Source organism: Sciurus vulgaris (genome assembly GCF_902686455.1).
Source record: "Sciurus vulgaris genome assembly, chromosome: 9".
NCBI classification, from domain to species: Eukaryota; Metazoa; Chordata; class Mammalia; order Rodentia; family Sciuridae; genus Sciurus; species Sciurus vulgaris.
Window position 1 is genome coordinate 86,415,747 of NC_136469.1, and position 21,773 is coordinate 86,437,519.

Sequence of the window (21,773 nt, forward strand, 5' to 3'; positions counted from 1 at the left end):
GTACCTCGGAACTCGCTTAGCCTGATCCGCCTGTACTTTCGGTTTTGTAGCCGCTCCTTCATTTTGGCCACTGCTTCTTTGAATCAGCCTCGAGGTGCCCCACTTTGGGCACCAAATGTTGGGGTCCTTAGCCTCCTTGCTCTTCTAGACCAGCAACAAGGGAAGGGAGCACTCCCCAACAAGGCCAGATCGGGAAAGATAGGGCCGACTGACCACCCGCACCCAGCCCTCCGGGCAGAAAACAATCAGACGTGTCAGGGAGACCAGTCACAGCAGGAACTCCTTTATTGAGGCAGTCACACAGCTTTTATGTAGGGTGAAGGCTAGGTGGGAACCAATCAGCTTAAAGGTCAGCAAGGCAGGCGGGTTCACACCGGTGAGAGTCCCATAGGACTATATGGCAAACTGATCACGTTTGCAGAACTGTTGTTAACCAATCCCTGATGGTGGTCTGATTTATCGTCATTAACTTTTGAAACCGCCTTTGAGGCCTTAATCTTGCTCACCTGCCAGGAAGTAAGGAGTCAGCCTGAGTTAGTTAACGTGTCATTAGTCCCAACAGAAATGAACTTGGAGAGATTTAGTTTAAAACTTTGTGAATCACAAAAATGTTTGATGACAGAACTCATTCTTTGGATAAAGGTTTACAGTTCTTTCTGTACAAAATTCCTGCCTTTCTGGATCTGTCCATAAGTGGATACTATCTTTATTCTGTGCATCAATGAACTGTTGGTTAAAATTTTTATTCTTATGTAAGTGAAACTAGTTGCTATTAGTTAATAACTACTCAATGTCTAGATTGTTGGTTCATAGATATAACTAGCTAGCTGCTAGTTCATTACTAGACTCTTTCAAACACCTTTTTTTTTTCAGTGCTAGAATTTGAACCCAGAACTGATTTATATATTCTACCACTAAACTACATGCATAGACTTTTTAAAATTTCATTTTGAGACAGGGTTCTGCTCAATTGCCTAGTCTGGTCTCTAACTTTTGATCCTCCTACCTTGATCACCCAAGTAGCTGGTATTACATATAGACACCACCACATAAAGCAATTTTTAATGGATGCTGTCTATCCATTTGTTTCAGGTTCTCTCTGAAATTCTCAATCAACTTACCCCTTTATCCAGGCATTCAAAAGGGTTTTCAGACTGGTTTTCAGCTTCTGGTATCCTTTAGTATCTCTTAGAATTACTGGGACAGCAAGCTTAGGATGTCTTCTTGAATATTCATGAACAAAACTAAAACATGTGGGGGAAGATATCATAAATCACTGACTCTAAGACAAAATGAAGTCATTGCTTTCCTAATCTCTCCTGTATAATAGAGCCTATGGAAGTTAAAAATCAGATAAATAAATACAGTTGAACATCAATATGATCTGAACTCTATGAATGACAATACCATGAATATACACCATGTCCCTCAAGTTGTCCCATAAAGTGGCATTTTATTTTCTTTTGCAGCTCACTTTGGCTTTTCAATTGTGGATTTTCGCCGTCATTCATTGTGCCTACTTTATGCTAACATTGCTTTGGGCAGTAAGCAGACAACACTGTGTAAGATAAAATGCCTGCCCTCTCCTGTGTTAGAGAGAGGCAGAAACAAGCAAACAATAAACAGGTCATCTATCTCAGGTAGTGATACATTGATAAAGGGAAAGAAAAAAGATTGAAGAGAGGAAAGGAGGTGACTCCCATAAGTGGAGGGCCACTAATTTAGCAGGGAGTTAAGAAGTGTTTCTCTGGGCAGCTGATATCTGAACAGAGACCTGGGTGAAGGAAGCCATGCTAATGCCTGGGGTGGATCCTGTCTACGGCTATGATTCTTTACAACTTAAGATCTGCATCTATTCAGTAAATAATTAGCTTTAGAGGTGTGTAGATGCATATAAACTTAAAGATAACTCTGGAATTTACTAACTGTATTCCCAGGTTATGGAAATTGGTCATATTAAGCTTTTCCACCAATAAAATGTCAAAATTTGTCTCCTAATTCTGGTTTTATTTCTAATTTGCATAATTTTATTTAGCAGTGCAAACAACGTATGAATATCTAATTTTAACATAGCAAAATTGCTACATCTTCAGGGACTATTAGAAAGAAAATTGGACCATTATTTTGATTACTGCATCAGAATCTGACTCTTAAATGTGGAAGAATCCTAAAAATCATTAAGTATAATGTCCTAAGAGTTGCACAAATGCCCTCTCCAATAGTGTCCATGGACCCATAAAATTAACCTGACTGCCTACTTCCCTAAAGGCAAATAGCATGGGAACCAGGTCTCTAAATTCTATTATAACAAACTACTGTACTGTGGATGTCTCTAAATGTGTCTTGATTTTTTAAAAAATATACAATATGTATTCAACAAATAGCAAATAAACTTATCTTACAGTATCTATGGAGTTATATTGTAGGGAAAAGTTTTTTAAATATTCATTAAAAAAGCACATTTTTAATCATAAGTCCTTCCTATTACAAAAATATCTATGCCCTATTTGACATCTCAATGGTGGCCTTCATATGAGTAACCTATTATGAGTTTCACACCAGAGAAATTGATATTAAATAAAATACACTTCGTAAGCAGGTTGGTTAATAATAGAGGGTGAAAGCCTCAAACGGTAAGATAGAGGATTTTGCTATTCTATAGTTAACTGCTTATATTTCTTTCAACTCAGAACATTCTAGCCAAACATCCCCACACGAGTTTAAAAACCATAGCCATCACTCCACACTTGAACCACACAAAGCTATCAGCCACATAATAGTTTACACTTGTGGGAACACACATTTGCAGAGTATTTTACCTTGCCAAGAAGATGTTTCTTTCCCCTGAAGAAAACGAGTTGAAATCCCTACTCCTAAAAACCTCTTGGGGGTTGGAGACAGACATTCAGGTTCGTTGTCATTTTCTTCATGGATTACGCAATGACCTAGTTCAAGAGCGGGCAGTTTGCAACATTCTGCTATTTTGCTTGACAGAGCATCTGCTCAAGAACAAATGTATGACATAATTTTTTCCTGTAATGTGAAAACCAAACATAAGTCTTAAAGATTTATTCTTTAAAAAGGACCTCAGAACCAGTTCTAGGGAGGAAAGAAGGAAGGAAGGGAGGGTTGGGGATAAAGGGAGAGAGTCAAGGAGAGAGGAAATCACAGAGAACAATTTTCCACTCCATGTTTATCAACAAGGAATAAGGAAAAATGTAAAAAGGCCAGGATTGAGGAAGAAGGATAGAGAAGAGCAGAGGAGAGAGGGAAGGAGGAAAGGATGAAGAAATAAAACTCTTTCCTTGTTTCCCAACCTAAACAGTGCTTTCCTCTCTACTGTTCAGATCCCCATTTGTTCAATTCTTTTCCCTTATCTGTCAGCCAAATACTATCATTTTAATACAAAAGCTTCAAAACAAGAGGAAAACGTGCTACTCAAATAAATATACCAAATACTATTCAATTCACCTCTACACACATTTGTAGCTGGTGGCATGGAAAGCACACTTCCCACTCTTCATCATCACCTCTTTGCCCACCAGAGGGTGGTGCACCCAAATGGCCAGAGTGGTCAAGCTTTCAGATACACCCCTGTCATGGGACTGAAAATTCCAGGCATTCTCAGCAGGGTCAGTTAGAATCCATTATTCAGCTTTTAAAATCTAACTTGTGTTTCATATGGATATTAATTTTTCCACTTTAAAGGAAAAGAGTCGATCTGACATCCAATTTTTTAAATAGGTTTTAAAATAACTATGAAAGTCAACAAAATTAGGGGTGGATATTGCTCAGTGGTAGAACATTCACCTGGGTGTTATGAGGCCCTGGATTTGATTCCTAGCACAAGGGAGGGGGAAAAGCTAGTTATAAAAATCAACAAAATTGCCACTTAAAAAACAAGAAAGCTGACCTCAAAGAAAAATGAAATAGTTCTTGCTAATGTTCCTGGTCTGTGTGTAAACTCCCCCAGATGAGAAAGTCAGTGAGGTGGCAACGTTTCCAGTTCATCCTCCCCAGCTCCTCACACCAGGACTCTGCTGTGCTCAAGGACTGTCACTCTGAGGGCTCGCCTGACCCTCGGCTCCTTGCAGACTTCCAAGACTAGCAGCCACAGGAGTGGGCTGAAATGAGCATTACGCTGCACAGTCAGCCTCCCAGAATTCAGGTTCCAGTCTGGATTTCAGGTCCTTTGGGCATCTGAGAGCAGTGATTTTAAGTTTCCTCTGAGAGGAGGGTGTGTCATAGAAGACCAGAGAGGAAGAAAACTGAGAGAAGATACGTCTCTTATACAATATCTAGGGGGTCTGGAGTGGGTCCAAACAGCCACACTGCTTTGATCACCATCGATATGGCACACACAAGGAATCTGTTGCTAGGTCTTTGGGTTTCACTTAATTCTCCTAGGACCCTTTATTCACACCTCTCATAGAAAAGTGACTAGCTTTTGGCCTTATGGAACAATTTCTTGTTTTCTTTTAGTTGTGTTCAATCATTTAACAAACTAACAGAATGCCTTCCACATGCCAGGCATGTCCTATAAAGAGAACAGTATACAAAAGGCAGTCCCTGATTTCAAGGAGGTCACTGTATCATCTCTTCTATCAGACTAGAAACTCCTGGAGGTCAACTTATGCTTTCCTAACAAGTGTTTCTCACCTTGCCTGGCCCACAGGAAGTACTAAATATGTATCCATCAAATAAAGAAATAAATGGAAGAAAAAACAATACATTAAACGTAAAGAGCTTCCTCCTCAAGACTCTACATCAAGGTCTGGTGAGAGGTTATATCTTCTTTAGACATAAGAAACAGATGGGTCCTCATCTGAAAGGGGGCATCCCTGAATGAAAGCCAGGAGCAGAAAAGATGGTTTATTAGCTAGAAGTGGGTAACTTCACTTATTTGCCTAATTACCATACCCTGTGACCAAATTAAGCCAGACAGTCTCCTCCCTTTAAGAACTAGACAAAAAAAATTTTTTTAAAGGAGCAGAAATACATCTTTTGAGGGACAAGACTCCTCACCCCGTCCTGCAGACACTCTAGCACATTTCCTTTGCAACACTCCTAGTATATATGGACCATGTCCAAGACCAGCTTCTGAATTTCAGTAAAATTCACTCTGGGAATCTTTTGACTCAGTTTAGTAACAGTTCTAGGGGGAGCAGAAAAGTTTTAAAAATCCATTTTGGTGAGCTATAAATGATGTAGCATTCAGAGAGTATCAGCACTGTTAAAACTCAGAGGAAGAATAGACAAGTTGTTGTTTCAAAAGGAAAGGAAGTAGGGCTTAAGTCATGGAGTCCTGCTCAGTCTTTCAGGGCAGTAGCTCTGTACATGGCATCCTGGCCCCTAAAACTTTTTAGGAATTATAAGTGCAAAAAGACGGGAAGCAGACCTCAACAGATTCAGAGCAGTCTTTATTCATTCACGGATTGGTGCACCATCAGGGCACATTTTCTGGATGCAAAAATGGCCATCAGTTATAGAGGGGATTTTGGTTTTATAGGGTACAGTGATGTAATCTTTGGAAGCTGTGTACATGCAGTTTTGACCATCAGGGGCTAATTGAACAGGTTAAAACTTTACCTTAGGAGGATAGTTGTAAAAAGTTTGAAACTCATTGTTGTCTGGGGAAATATGAGTCCAGATCTCGAGGGATGAATACTCAAACCTTGCCCATTGCTTTTCTTTCTCTGGGATTCATTGTTTTCCAGAGCTTTAATATTTGCTGTGCCTCCATTTAAGTCTAATTTGCCCAGCATTCAGTATTTGCCCCTTTCCTTTAGGGTCCATTGTTATTAGGAAAGAGTGTACTAGGAGAAGTTTACTATTTTGCCAATTTCCCCTCCCTCCTCCTGAACCACACTATCCCTCCATTTTTCTTGGAGAGCCATCTTGTAGGAATATTATTTTCCATAACCCTTCAGAAATAATTTACCTTTTTCTATATCCTTTCTTAGAAACTGAGATGAATTTTATATTTTGTAGCTCGTTCCTGATGTCAAACATCTGGGATCATTGCAATGAGTGGATGGAAATATTAAATTGTCCAGAGACCCCAGGCTTCATTCTGCCCTTGGGCTCTCTGCTGCTTTGGAGATGATTGCAACATATATGGTAAGTGTTTGATTCATGTGATCTGGAGGCCAAAGTAGGGATTGCATAGGGATGGGGCATGGGATTGTGGTAGTGTAGAACATAACAGGAAGCATACCTTGTGCAGGCATCAGACTTAAAATGAAACTGTAAAGCACTATTTATTAAGAACAAGTTGTGAAATAGTATGCACAATATGAAACCAGGTATATAAAAATAAAAAATACAAAACTAATATGACTATCAATGACTAAGTATATAAACTCCTAGATGAAAATGTGATATGAGTAATTACCTCCAAGAACAGGGAAAAGAGACCCAGTATGGGTGCAACATCTCAATTTCTTTACAAGAAACTTGTAAGGACTCTTGTACTTCATCAGTTCAATACACTTTAATCACTCCTGGCTATATGTTCCTCCAGATCCAAAACCCCCCTTCCAATAATGGAATTCTCCAAACTTCTTACACAGTTCATGCATTATGGTCCTAAACTATCTTAAATGTCTCCAAGAATAACTTGCTTTTTAAATTTAATTAGTCACCTTTAAAGCCATCTCCATCTCTTTTGTTCCTCACTAGTTCTCAGAGAGTCCTGGTGGTGAGGAAGAGCCAGGCTATGTATGCCCTACCCCTGCCATAGCTGTTATTCTTTCATGATGTTAAAATGCTACCTTGAATGCTCATAATTCATAACTCAGATAAGCATTAGTATTTCTTTTCATGAAGTAGCCTGTAAGGAACTAGAAGTCCTCTGCTGAAGTGGGGTGAGAGAAAGAAAATTGAACCATCCACAGAACCACAAAATTTTCAGGATGGAAACACACTTTTGGAAAATAACAGTCCTGGACCATAATATTAGATTCTTTTCAGTTTTTTATTAATTCCAACATAGAGCAAAGCAGTCAAATGTTTGAAGAAAGTTGTGTTTCTTAAAGTGTTGATTCTACACCAAAAGAAAAGACACACAGATGAACAAAGTCTTAGTCTCTTTCTCTTTTTCTCTGGGCAGGCTGAAAAACAAAAGGAGAAAATACAAGGTCTGTTTGTCAGATGTCATGTATTTTTCCAATCTTTTTCAACTGATGCTAAATTGCTTCCATTGTCTTTCTGCAATTTCCACCAGTGGAAATAATTTAAACCTGACCGAGGTTAAGTTGAATTCCCCTTCTGTTGGGCAAGGTCAGAGGACACACAGAAATGCTGTGAAGTGCCTCTTACTCACTGGTTCCACCAGACTCAAGTCAGAGGCCTCTGGTCACTACTCCTCAGGGTTATTTAGCACCTACTCTTACCTAAGTTATACCTAAACCAAAAGTATGTGCTCAAAATTGGAACTCTAGGGAGAAATTTATTCCACTTAGGATTGAAACATATCACATTTGGGAATGACCAAATTTCTGGAGACACAAAATTGTTATTCATTGCTTGAATACATAAAGTAGATATTGTGATTTAGGTAAAATACTTGGTTTTAAAAATATTTTGTTTCATTGCTATTCTTTTTTTTTTTTAATTTCTTTCCAAAATATTCTCGAAAAATACTCAAACATATTTATGCTCAAATATCTATGTTTTAAAGTGGGCATTTGTTGGGCTGGGGAGATAGCTCAGTTCATAGAGCGCTTGCCTTATAAGCACAAGGCCCTGGGTTCAATCCCCAGCACTGAAAAAATATAAATAAAAAATAAAGTGGCCATTTGTCATAAGAAGAGAAATTCTATTACAGTTTAGCATGTTGACACTTTGGAAATTTAGTAGCACATTCTACAGTGCAAATTCATATTAGGATAGGTCTGTTACTGAATTATTAGGCTGAACCATGTGAAACCATTGATACTCAACTATTTTCAACCTGCAAAAATTTTTCATATGTTTCTAACACCAAGAGTTTCTGCTGGTGAGTCATCACTGAGATGACTCTGCACAACTTTGGTTGCCCCTTAGGTAAATAAATTATGTAATCTAAGCCTTTATCTATGGTCCATTTATTCATCTACAAAATGGGAATCACAAGAGGACCCAACACAGACATTATTTTTATAATTATATAAGTTAAATATATAAACAGCTAGGAGTAATGGTTGGTGCTTGTCTATACAGTTCTTGACAAATATTCAGTCATTTTCCTTTTTAATAAAAATGAGTATAATTACTTTTTAAAAATCTAAAGTATAGCTACCTGAGCTCCTTGTGATTGCAATGTTTTTTATGCTAAGGCAGCTTGACTTGCAGCAACCAGTTTTGGACCCTGAATGCAAAGAAATGATAGATGTTGGGAAAATATGGCATTACCATTAGAAAACAAAAATAGCCGGTTATACAAAAAATAAGTGATTATAAAGTGATTTTACATGCATGACCCCCTTTAGTTCCCATTTACTACCAGAATCTCTGCATAGAACCTCACCAACAAACACCCTTCCCACAAAATAAATAAATAAATAAATAAGTAAATAAATAAATAAATCATGAGGACATAGAGGAACTATTAAACGATTTAGATATTTAAATGTTCATTCCCACTCCCACTGACTTGCAAAATTCAAATGAGAAACCAACATTTTTCAGGAAAATGTTTAAATAAATTAATGCTTTGACTTACTCACCAAAGCATTTCAGGTCTTATAAATACTCCTATCCACTCATAACCATCACAAATTTGGAACAAAAGAGACAGGATATCATTTAATACTAGGCCACAGTGAAGCAGGAGATAAAACCAAGAACCACTTTGTCATTTTGTAAGACACTTGTACACAGGATAAGATCTCTGCTCCACACGTCTTTCAAAACATGAATTCCTAACCCGTGACCTGACCAAATGCACAAAAATGGAAACTGGGTATGGTGAAATGAAAGCAGCCCCAGCACCTCCTCAGAGAAGCAGGCCTCCTTGTCCTCAGCCTTGCAGCACTTTTCTAGAAAAGCTCCGAAATCCCCCATCACAGCTTTCAGTTGATCTGTTGTTGCTGTGGGCTTGTGTTTCACCAACTCAGCAAGTGCTCTGCATTTGAACAGGAAATGAAAGAAACATCAAGAAAAAGGTTAGTCACAGAAAGAAAAATTAAGGTGATAAGAACAGTAGTGCCATCATTTAAGATTATAAATCTTCCAGGTGCAGTGGCACAGGCCAGTAATCCCAGCTGCTTAGGAGATCGAAGCAGGAGGATCTTGAAGTCAAAGCCAGCCTCATCAATTTAGTGAGGCACTTAGCAACTCAGCGAGACCCTGTCTAAACATAAAATATAAAAAACAGCTTGAAATGTAGCTTAGTGTTAAGCACCCCTGGATTCAATTGAGTATCAAAAAAAAAAAAAAAAAAAAAAAAAAAATTATCTTAGAGCCAGGCAGCTCTGGGTTTGAGGTTAAGCATGCCATTTAACCTTATGTGAGATTAATAAAATTCACTTCACTAGCATTGGTGGGAGGACCAAATAAGATATTAGTTTTTTACATAGTTTCAGTAGATCTTCAGAAAGCATATATCATGGCATTTAGATATCGTTCAGATTTTAGAAGTCATGCCACGTTGACTTTTATGGCTATTGAAGGGTTTTAAATGACCCCTAAATTTCTAATGACCTTGAACTTCACTGAAAAATCTTCTTCTTTAAGAATCTTTAAAGTTGGTCTTTGCAGTTTGCCCTATTCAGAGTTAATTATGAGGAGGTTACAGGAGGTAAGACTATCCAAACAAATGGGAGTGGTGGTTCTCCTTCATTGACATCTGAAAAGACAACAGTGCCAGAAAGCATGTTGTGTGGGAGGAACAGGTTTTCTAATATTATTTTAAGTCTGGACCATGATTCCAGGCCACCAGAGATGGCAGCAACTTTCTGTTGCTGACGTCCATGCTATCCTCACGCTTTGTGACAGTATTGAGGAGTTCAGCCCCAAAACTCACATTTCTAGATGTTTTCTATTCAATTGTCATTCTCAAAAGTCACATGGCAGGGGCTGGGGTTGTGGCTCAGTGGTAGAGTGCTTGCATAGCATGTGTGAGGCACTGGGTTCGGTTCTTAGCACCACATAAAAATAAATGGAAAAAAAAAAAGTCACATGGCAGGGTTTTCTCTCACCTATGAGGGCACTCTAGAACAAACTGAAAGTACCGTTTATGCCTAGAAATAAGTCACCCTATGATTTCCATACCTACTTTGCTGTGTGCACAAATTCATCAGTTCAATGTTCAGTCTTTTCTACTGAATCTCTCCTATGATCTTATTCTACTGTGGTTTTCATTCACAATATCACTATGAATAGTCAGCAGGTTAGAGTCTAATATAGTTTTTCCCCTCTAAGGGAAAGAAGTCCTTCATTTTATTGTTGATAATTTTATCAACTTACTAAGGCCAACACTTAAGTACTTTCCTCTAAGGAATATAACCATTACATGAGACAGTTTGCGCCTTTCAATTAACAGTTCTTCTTATCAAGACTACAAATGTGATAATGAAATACTGCTCACATTTGTTTCTTGATTTGTTGCTCAGTCTCTGGAAGTGTGCATATATCTGCATGGAAGGTGAATGTTTCAGCATTAAATTCTTTGGGAGTATATGTGTCATCAACTTGCAGAGCGGAAAAGCATGCCCGCTTGTTCACGAAGGACTCAGAGCAGCATTTGGTGACTCTCTCACTCACTGGATTCTTCTCATGCATCACACACAATGTGTTCAGGACTGCAGATAGCTGAAGAACAGGAAGGAGAGCAGAAATTCAAAAGAGGCTAAATTGAAGGTTTTCCATGAACACTCATTTTTCCCATGCACCCAAAGATGTGACATTTTACACTAGTAACCATAAATGCAAAGTAAACTGAGGCAGCGAATGACTATCTTTGGAACTAAACATAAGGGACTCTTTTAAGTTGTATCTTTTACAAGTAGGTCCACATGTCAGAGTAACTTGAGACAATAATTCATGAAAATAATTGAAGGTGATATATCCTATCATATGTTTTGGAATGGGAAAGAAATAGTCATACACTGACACATGAAACAGAGATCGCAAAGAAAGTAGAAACATAGAGAATGCCAGAACACTGAAAATTCAGTGTTAAAACAAGTTATAACTTTTTTAAAACAAGTTATAACTTTTAGATCTTATCTAAATTCCAACTTTGGTAGTCGGAATAATACAGGTTACCAAGTTCTGACTGCCACTACCAGACCCACACAACTATACATACACACAGATACACTCCTGTTAGTCATGTACATGTTAGTCCACTCTTAACTCTGAAAGTTAGCTTTGTCAATGTCTTAAGAGGAAAAGTCAATATTAAATTTATTATATTTTAGAAGACTCACATGGTCTTCAATACAAGGCATTCTGTGTGTTTCAGGAAGCTTACAGCATTTGGTGGCCACTTTTCCCAGGTTTCTTGATGCCTCCACAAGCGTGGGAGTTGACACCTGAGGTGTTTTCTGAGTGTAACGTATTACAAGTCTGTTTAAAATAAAAAAAAAAAAAAAAAAAGGCCATGTGTTTTTATCCAAACAAGAAACTGTCTTTTTCTAATATAGTAGATACAGGAGAGAAAATTCAGCCAATAACAACTAATATGTGCTTCTTCGCCACTCATCAAATTATGTTTGTCTAAGTCAACTGCAGTGGTACAGGCCTGTAATTCCAGCAACTCAGGAGGCTGCCCCAAGAGGATTACAATTTTGAAGTCAACCTTAGCAATTTAGTGATAGCTTAAGTAATTTAGCAAGATCCTTCTCAAAACAAAATTTTTTTTTAAAAATTAGGGTTGCAGCTCATTGGTGAGTTCATTGTAGCTCCCTGCATTCAATCTCCATTACCCAGCACCAAAAATTATCCTCATCTTTAGGGTGATGGCTTAGTGTCCTAAAAAGACTTTGTCCTGACCAATTCATCGAACATGGCTTTAAATACCACCAGTACCATATAATATTAGGAAAGTTAGCTACCTTATTACAATACGGTGGCATTAATATATTTATTATTGCATCTTTGTTGCATTAAATGCTACTGAGTGTAATATAAACCAGTACTATGATAAACTTGAAAGATGTGGGTGAAAATGGGAATGGGAGGAAATATACCTGCCTCAATAGGAATGGTGCAAAGATTAAACTAAAAGTGATAATATATGCAATTAATCAGTCATGTTATGTTGCAATAATCACAGATAAATAATCCCAATCACCATGGAAAGTCAATGTATGACCATATTCTACTTAATAAAGAAAGTACATATTATTCACTGCTGTTATCCCTGAGCTAGTTAAAAGAGTGCTAACTATGTATATAAACTGCACAATAAATACCTACTAACCATGTGTCCCTTCTTGTTTCTTGCCTTTCCCTCCATATATAAGGGCTTATTAGACTGGGACATTACTTCAGGATGTCATTTTGTCTCTATCTCTTGTAGGGAGGGAAATTTCACAGGAAAACAACGTCATAACCATCAAAGTCTAACGTACCTTCAGAACATCCACTCTTTCCACAGTTCAAATGGACCAATATGAATGAAATTTTATATACTATCTAAATCCATTTTGTCATATTTTTGTGTTCAGCTTTTACATTACTTCTTGAACTACTGCTATGCATGGCCTACTACTTCCTGCTCTGTGAAAACAATGCTTTGGTTTGTTTCCTCCCTAATATTCCTTACCCTTCAAGGATCATCCCCAGTTGATAAGCCAAGATTTGTCACTAACCATCCCAGCCTACCTACTCCCAGTCTCAAGAGACCATTTTTTAAAACTGTACACAAATAGAGGCCTCTCCATCCCATCAACTATATTATCTCTACTCTCCAGACTTTCTTGATTAAGACAGTTTAAGAATATATGTGTACTTTTGCTATTAAAAATTCATATACTAGATGGCTTATATAGGAAGTATTAAATAATTTCAAATTGGTCAAGGAAAAAGGCAGCTAATAAACAAAATTACTTACGCATTTTGGAATTTATATTCTCCAAGCTGCTCATAGAGATCACAGTTTTGCTTGACTAAGTTCTGAGGCTCAGTCACAAGAGGTTGAAATGCCTCAAACTGGAACACAAAACAACGACATTTATGGGATCCTTCTGAGGACCAGATGCAGGTCACTTCTTACCCCTTATTCTTTCTGCCTAAAGCCACATGAGTGGATTGTTCAGTGCCAGGTCTGTCACATCACATTCAAATTGTTCCTCTTATTTGGCAGACTGTATAGTGCAAGGAGTTAAGAATCTTCACTCCGGAGCTCATTGTCTGGCTTCTGAGCCAGGACACCTGACTCATTTTCTAGTGGTGCAGCTTCACTAACCATATCTGAGATTCAGAATCCTCATCTTCACAATAGAGGTAAAAGTAGTGCTCACCACACAGAATTGCTCTGGGAACCAACTAAGCTAATGATATTAAAATAGCACCTAGTACATAATAAAAAGTCAATAAGTAATGGTCACAAGTATTATTATTATTATTATTATTATTATTATTATTATTACTATTAGTCCATCTCTCCAAGAGGATCCTCAGATCTCTGAGGAATTTTGCCCTCAGCATCAGTTGCAGCATGGTGTCCAGCATACAGTAACTTCTTGGTAGAGGAAAGGAAAACTGTCTCAGATTCTATAATAGTTTGGAAACCATTAATATGTACTAGTTGGAACCCTAAAATCCTCCAGAACAGATATCTTCTAACTTATCATCTTGTAAAACATTTCCTAAACTTTCTCAAAAAGATTTAAAAATATTCTAAAGAAATTAATTGCATAACCTGTCTTAAGATATTAACTCCACTACTTGATAAATCATGGATCAGGTTTAACTTTCTTTATAACTATGTTAAATCTCTTTTAATGGACCTTTAAATTTACCTCATGTTATTCTGTTCTTAGGAATATGGAAAACATAGAAATTATGGCCATAATTTTGTGAAATTAGAGATTATTGTCTTCATATCTTTCTTTTCTAGACAACTTTCTAAAATTTATTAACCATCCTATTTGAGATTGATTTTCTTAAAAGGTTTAAGAGCACAGAACTGAATCCATATCAAGAAAATATCTAAATTGTACTGCATATCACTTCAGTCCTGCATTGATTTTCTTTCTCATTATTGGAATCAGCAAAATGCTACGTCCTTCTTTTCCTGCAAGACACCTACCACGTTGCCATAGCATGCAGGAGGATCAGCCTCAGCACAGCACTTCTCCAGTCTGGCTTCATATGCCTTGACGATTCTCAGCAGCAAAAGGGAGCTATACTCGGGATGCCTCCTCGAATATTCATACAAAAACCTAAGTAAGACGAACATAGATATACTTGAACCAATGAGCCAGAAAATGTACATAACTCAATTCAAGTGTGACTCATATTCCCAAGGTCTGAATTTGACTAAACCCCATGAGTGAAGCTTAGTGGCACAGGACTCGGGGCCCTTCCTGGGTTCAATTTCTGGTTCTGCCACTTATTTTACTCTATTATATTAGGCAACTTATTAAAACTAAAGAGCCTTAGTTTCTTCCTCTGGAGAACAGGACTGGTAATAGTAATATCCATTTCATAAGTTGTGTTATGAAAAATACATGACACAATCTGTGTAAAACATAACCTGTCTGGCACATCTTAAGTATTTGATGAATGATACCTGTTATTTTCATGTATACTTAGTTTGATTTGGACTACTTTTCAAAAATATTCTACTAGACAGAGGTATATTCTTAAAATATTCTCCTCATATGATTGAAATCTTAAAGGATACATCATTTTGTAAGTACTATTTAGTGCAAAAGAAGCTATTGTAATCCAACAATAAAATTGTACAACTCGTCATCATTCTTACTGATCATATATAATCATTTGGTATTTAACTGCCTTGTCATACTACTGAAGTTCTGCTCTTTTTATCCAAGTGAAACACCTTGTGTCAAATTCTTTACTTCTTTTTATCATCTTTGCTGCCAATACACAGATGGATAGATATAGCTAGATGTGTAGATGTATGATTCATAGACAATAAACATTCATATATATATATGTATATATATATATAAGATGTTTAAGAAGTAACTTTTTAATGAATGAGTAAACAAATACAAATAAACCTTATATACATAATTTGTACATACACAAATATTTCTAGAGCTATCTCTGGAGATGTCCCTAAAGAGTAAGGAACATTGAGCTTTTACTATGAATGTATACTGAATGACAATGTTTGAAATTAATCAAATTTTTTAAACTTCAAAGATTAGGAGTCAAAAGGCCAACATGGAAACTATGTAACTCCTGGGCAAGATGGAAACTAGTAACTACAAAGAAAAGCCAAGTATATCTTCCTAAATCATGATCTTCCTAAATCAAGAGTATGAAAGGGTAATTCCTTATCTAACTTACGTGCCCAAGAAGATATCTTTTGCCTCAGCATAGTTTTTGCAAACATCCTTATCCTCAGCATAATCAGCTGCTAGTGAAGGTAAGTTATCAGGCTTGTCATCTTCCAGCTCAACAATGCAGTGATATTTTTCCAACTCAGGCTTAGCACAACATGGGCCCAGTTTCTTGGAGATTGTGTCTTGATTATCACAAATGTAATTGGAAAGGGTCATCTGTGAGGAGGTCAACAAATGTTCAACATAAATTGGCATTGCTACACTCTCTCTCCAGACCTTTATGATGTTGTAGAACATGTTCACTGTATTCCAATGGCCACTCATTCACAACCTTTGTACCTTCTATGAACACAGATCCTCCATCAGTGCTTCTGAACCTGGAGCCTCAGTACTACTAAAACACAACCACTTGATCAAAAAAGACTTGTTGGGAACCAGTTATCTTTTTTATTATAATTAATCAATCAATTAATAATCAGCTATTTATTAATTTTATATTTCCACTGTTGAGGCATTTAAGTTTTTTAAAGTAAAACTCAATGCTTCTTTTCAAATATTGTCCTCCAAATAAATGCAGACATTTTGAAACCAAATAACTAAGTAAAGCATGAGAGATTTAAAAAAGTGCGTCAAAGTCACAGTCATGGGTCTTGCTTATGTATGTAAAATATCTGTCTTAAATTTCCAGGAAGTGTCATGAAAGCTCAGGATTCTAATAGATGGTCATTATTTTTAATCTTTGAAGAAAGGGAGACAAAACTACAAATTTGGGGGAGAGATCATGTTTGGGAAAACAGTCAATGAAAGGAAAGAACATGGGGGGCAGAGAATGCATCATTTTCAGAAGTCTCTTGAATTAATGACCCACCCTCTCCAGCCACACCTTTCCCCAAAAAAATATCTTAGCAATGGAATTTTGCAGTTGTCCTCCTTCAACTTCAGCCTAAATTCTCCGAGTATGACTGAAAGAGGTTACAAAAGGGTGAAAGAGTTTTTCAGATCATTTGGTAACTGCCAGTTATCCCCAGTGATGCTAACTACATCTATTCTACCAACTTAAGCATGTTAACTACAAAAGGAAAATTAATGGCTCTTTACCCTGTCGTGTACACCTTCAAGCAGATCACCTTTGCAAAATTCCTTGAAGATTTTGGTAAGATCTGTTGCCATCTTGGTTATTTCTGTAAATTCAGCTTGGGGAAATTTTCGGCTAAGACGAGCTACTAACCTAAAAACCAAATTCCCCCATCAATTTATTATTATCAGGCATAAATTGATGTAAAAGATCTATGAAAATACTATTTATAACAAAGAAATTCAAGACAGGTTAACACAGAATTTTTTTAAATCATTAGTTATTTTAATGCTAGAGCTGAACCGAATAGTGACCTTTTCTCCTATTTTCTTAAAATTATCCATTGTAAGAGTGTATGGTGGATGGAAACCTGATGATTCATAAAATCAGCAAACAGGAATGCTGAAAGGGGCGAGGGTCTGAGGGGCATCAGCTATGGAGCCCAGATCTGACTTCACATGTTCTTAGCAGAGACCCTAGGCAAGTTATTTAACTTCTCTGAACTTTAACCTTCTCAGTGTCACAACATCATGCTAAATTGAAGCACTGTTTTGGAGAGTAAATTAGATAATACCTGTGAAAATATTTTATAATCTGGGAAATATCACACAAACTCCAGTTACCTTTTTTCCTTCATGAAAACACCCTCTTTCCTGACTACTAAAGTTCTTCAAGAAAATTAATTTCCTAACTTCTACATAATTAGGGAGTTTTTATTAAGTATACTTTTAAAAAGAAATTGATCCAGCATGGCCTCTAAGCTCTAAGACAAGATATAAAAGACTAATGTCGTCATTCTTTCCAAAATCATTTCAGTGCTTTCTAAAACCAGTAAAGGAGACTTCTTTCCCAGAACTAGTCACTGCCTGGCTAATGTGTACTGGTTCATGTTAGGGGTATTTCATTTATCAGTTTGATTGGTTTTTGTGGTTTGCATACTAGGAATGATGGGAAAGATAATTCACTTGACAGTTTCTAGAGAGTGTGCATGTCTATTATTTTAATTTTATCTCCTGTTACATTGATTCATTGTTGACTGACAGGTGAGGGATTGGAAGAGTAGGTAATATTTTTCTCAGATCAGATACTGAAGGAGGTTCCAAGAATCATCTAAATAATATACAAACAGAAGCCCAGGCAAAAACAGGAGATCAAAAGCAGAGTCAGAGCTATGCAAAAACTACAAGTAGAAACTTCAGCTCTAATTATCAGGACATAACAAGAGGAGTAGATGCTTTCAGATGGTTGTGGGAAAGGATAAAATTAAATAAAAGCCCCTGACTATAGCTCTATAAAAATAATAGACCATTAGTGTAAGATTCCTAGTCTTCATAAACACAATTTATATATCTTTCTTTTTAGGACAAAATGGTAATGTCTTTTAAATTCTTTAACAACTTAGAAAAATAATACAAACAATAATGTGAATTTATTACTTATGTTCTGATTTTGACCTCTGATTTCTCTTCCTTTTAGACAACAACAACAACAAAATACATTTGTAAACATTGGGAGAAATGATAAGTATATGTACGCTTTTGTCAATGGAACCATTTCACTTTTATATTTTTATAAAGACACAAATTGTATTTAAAAATATTTACCATGCTTTCAAAGCTCTTTCACCAAATTTTTCAAGATTGTTGCACTTGAATCTATCGTTGACAGAAGAAAACATTATTTTCTTCTTCAATTTCTCAATCTATAGAAAGAAAGCAATTTGAAATAAATGTAGAAGAGAAAACTTCTGTACAAACACCACTTCATAAACTAAGATGAGACTATTCCAAATTAAATCTAAATTCTCAATTATTCCTTTGGCAAATAATTATTTTGCTATGTAAGAGGAAAAATTAGTCTGGTCATAGTGGAGGCCTCTAGGTACTTAAAACCACCATGGGCACATTGCCAGAGTAAAGCCTTCTGAAAGAAAAAGTGTACACTAATTCCCAGGAACAAATAACTTAACTGAATTCTTAATTTTGTGCATCATCCATTTACATCCTTCCTCGGACAACATGAACTCCACACAAAACAGAATGAGGCACACAATAAATACTTATGGAAAGAATAAATGAGCTTTTGTTTCTTGTTGCAGTAATATTTCTACTTGAAATTCCCTCTCCATCAAAAGTCTCATGAAAAAGAACACAAAATCTGTGGCCCCTTGCTGTGCAATTTGACTGATACTTCGCTCTAGAGATCATCAGCATGTAGAGGGGCTGCACATTTAACTATGTGCACAGTGATTCCCTCCATCAGATCAGCACTGGTGAATCTCAGAAGGAGGAAGGAAGAATAGGAGAGGTCTTCAAAGAGAATAAAACTTCTTTGGGAGACATGAGAGTAAAGAAGGCTCTTTTGAACATGTTAGAGAAGTTTCTTTAGGAGATTGTTTTCCTAAATTCAGCCATAAGTTGTTCAAAATCTGAGGATGTATTATGCACTGGTTCTTTTATTCTCTTTTTGGGGAATACCTTTGGTGCCAGGCATTCTCCTCTATCAGCAGCTTGGCAGCACTCTGTCAAATAGCCTTTATACTTTTCAGTAAGGTAAAGAATTTCTGAGCCACTGAAGTAAGGATTTCTTCTGGCAACTTCATATAAAAACCTATTTTTTTAAAAAAACAGATAATAGGAAGTCATTTTTCCATATCATACAAGATTACAAAAACACAATCAACATTCTCCCCAGAGACTCCAAAAACCAAAGACATGTAATTTACCAGGGAAGCTCAATTTGCACCTAATGACCTTGTCTTTGCCATTCTTTAAGTCAGTGAAAAGAAAGGTTGAATTTGTGATGTGAGTGTGTGTGAAGCACATATAAATGGTTAAACTTATCTAATATTGCTGACTAAAATGAAATCAATCCTGATAATAACTCTTTTTTATTTCAAAAGTCTCTTTAAAAAGACTAACTATATATTTTTCTTTTTAACATCTTTTAAAACATGTCTATTTCAAATTTTCATATGGATCATATACAGTTTCAAGATCAAAATTTTTTGTCATATTTTTTGTTGTGTAGAATTTTGTGGTATGAAGATTTACTTTAAAACTCATCATGACAACAAAACTTCCAAGTCTTAACATTGTAAATGCTTTGTAGTTTAGTAGATATTATAATGAGCATTGACTAATTGCTTAATTTTTAATTTTGTAACATAAATATACTTACTGTCCCAAAACCTTCTGGCTATTTTCTTCAAAAGAGATGCAGTTAGTATCAAGGTGTGTTTGTTGAATTTGTGGGAGGTCAGGTTTATCTTCTTTGTGCTTTACGAGGCATTGGTATCTCTCAAGGTCTTGTTTATCACAGCAGTCAGCCATGTCACCATAGGTTTCACGAAGATTGGCAATTGTGCATGCTTTCTCTCCAAAGATAGTATCCTAAATGGAAGAGAACAGCTTTCAAATTACTGGGCAGGACCTTACTTTCTTTATTGCCATAGAATAGTATAAAAATTTAACATACTGCTAAAGCTTCGTGAGGAAATCATCTATATTGTACATATGTATGGTATATCATGTATTGAAATATCCCAAGGGACCCCATGAATATGTGCAATTTTATCTTTTTATGTATGACTTAAAATATGAATTTAAATATGAAAATAATTAATGAAATAAAATTCTAAAATCCATCATAAAAGGAAATTATATAAAAATTCACTTTCCCCATTAAATTCCCTGGATTTGACTCTCTCTGTGTAATTTACATAACAATCCATTGCCACAATATTACTTAGGATGAATAAAATAGAAGGACAAAAAGACAGTTAATGGCCTTAAGGAATGTTACCATTCTCTGCTTGTTACCTGTCACTAGGGAAACTAGCCTTCAGTGTAATAGATGAATTCATCTTAGGGAGGAAGTACTCAGATACTTTCTCATTTAATCTGCTTCATTTTAAGAGACCAAACTTTTTAGTAGATACTATTTAAAAATGGAAGAATAACATAAATCCACTACATATTATTACTGCATTAAAATATGAATTTTTTTTATTGTAGAAATATTTGTCTCAAAGTACTTCACTTGTCAAATAAGTCGTTTAATCCTCATTTATTTCCACTATATAAGTCATTGTAACACTGTGAAAAATACACTGTTTGAGACACAACTTACTATTTTCTAAATGTACTTTTAAAAATTTATATATAGAACTATAATTTGGGAAAATTTAAAGTATTTATTTTGCAGGAAAGAGAGGTTCATACAGAGAAAAACAAAAAGAGGAAAGGGTCCAGTGACAAGAAAAATAGCCTAGCCCATAGAGAGGCATATCTACATTAAGTGGAGAGAGAAATATAGGCCTCTTGTTTTATTACTGGCACTAAAGCAGATGATCTTTGAGGACATTGTGCTAAGTGCAATAAACCAATCACAGAAAGATGAACACTGGATGATTCCATTAATACAAAGTATCTAAAATAGTCAAATTCAATATGCTTACCTTACCTGTGTGCCCTTGGTAATTCAATCATTCAGTTCCTCAGGTATTTTTCAGTTACCTACTAATCTAAGATGATGTATGGTTTGGATATGATCTGAGTATCCAGCAAGGATGCATGTAGTTAATGTCTTGGTACCCAGGGAGGTGCTATTTGGGGATGGTGGAACTTTTGGGAGACGGAGTCCAGTGGGAAGTCCTTAGGTCACTGAGGGACTTCAAGGGCAACCCCTTGGTAGTTTTCATGTAACCACTTGAGTTCTTAAAAGAGGGTTGTATATACTATAGAAGGTGCAAGATAAGCATATTGAAATTCACTATACGTGTACTTCACTGCCCAGTAAACATTATGTGCAGGTTATTCAAAGTGGTTCTGACAATCAGACCTCCAAATGTGAAAAAGAGAAACTTGATCAACACCTGGCATCATAATAAAAAATTAAATAAAAATGGATCATAGAACTAAATGTAAAACCCCAAGCAATAAAACTTCTAGGAAAAAAAAATAATCAAATTCACAGAATCAAAGAATAGAAAGATGGCTGCCAAGGCCTAGGAAGAGGAGGAATGGGGAGTTACTAATCAAATGGCATAAAATTCACTTCAGCATGATGAATAAACTATAAGGATCTGCTGCACAATATTGTACCTATAGTTACCAATATTGTATTTGACACATAAATTTTAAGAGAAGGATCTCATGTCAGGTGTTCTAACTTCAATAAAACAAAGTGAATAAATACACAAAAATATATTATCACTATTAGCATGT

At 36.2% G+C, this 21,773-nt stretch overlaps 2 protein-coding genes and 1 pseudogene across 3 annotated transcripts in view; all 3 read right to left on the bottom strand.

The window, feature by feature from the left end:
• LOC306668992 (albumin-like) overlaps positions 1-21,773 on the bottom strand; it is a 117,450-nt gene that overhangs the window by 93,492 nt on the left and 2,185 nt on the right. The window lies entirely within an intron of this gene.
• LOC306669271 (albumin-like) overlaps positions 6,963-21,773 on the bottom strand; it is a 120,019-nt pseudogene continuing 105,208 nt past the window's right edge. The window contains exon 13 of the transcript XR_013766753.1: positions 6,963-7,112. The product of XR_013766753.1 is annotated as an albumin-like (transcript). The remainder of the gene's footprint in view (positions 7,113-21,773) is intronic.
• Positions 8,265-21,773, bottom strand: part of LOC306668993 (albumin-like) — a 120,148-nt gene continuing 106,639 nt past the window's right edge. The window contains exons 4-14 of the mRNA XM_079152723.1: positions 19,726-19,937; positions 19,023-19,155; positions 18,150-18,247; positions 16,569-16,698; positions 15,475-15,686; positions 14,243-14,375; positions 13,043-13,140; positions 11,415-11,553; positions 10,571-10,794; positions 8,974-9,106; positions 8,265-8,350 (exon numbers count right to left, since the gene is read on the bottom strand). Coding sequence (XP_079008849.1) covers positions 8,309-8,350; positions 8,974-9,106; positions 10,571-10,794; positions 11,415-11,553; positions 13,043-13,140; positions 14,243-14,375; positions 15,475-15,686; positions 16,569-16,698; positions 18,150-18,247; positions 19,023-19,155; positions 19,726-19,937 — 1,554 coding nt within the window. The 3' untranslated portion in view covers positions 8,265-8,308. The remainder of the gene's footprint in view (positions 8,351-8,973; positions 9,107-10,570; positions 10,795-11,414; positions 11,554-13,042; positions 13,141-14,242; positions 14,376-15,474; positions 15,687-16,568; positions 16,699-18,149; positions 18,248-19,022; positions 19,156-19,725; positions 19,938-21,773) is intronic.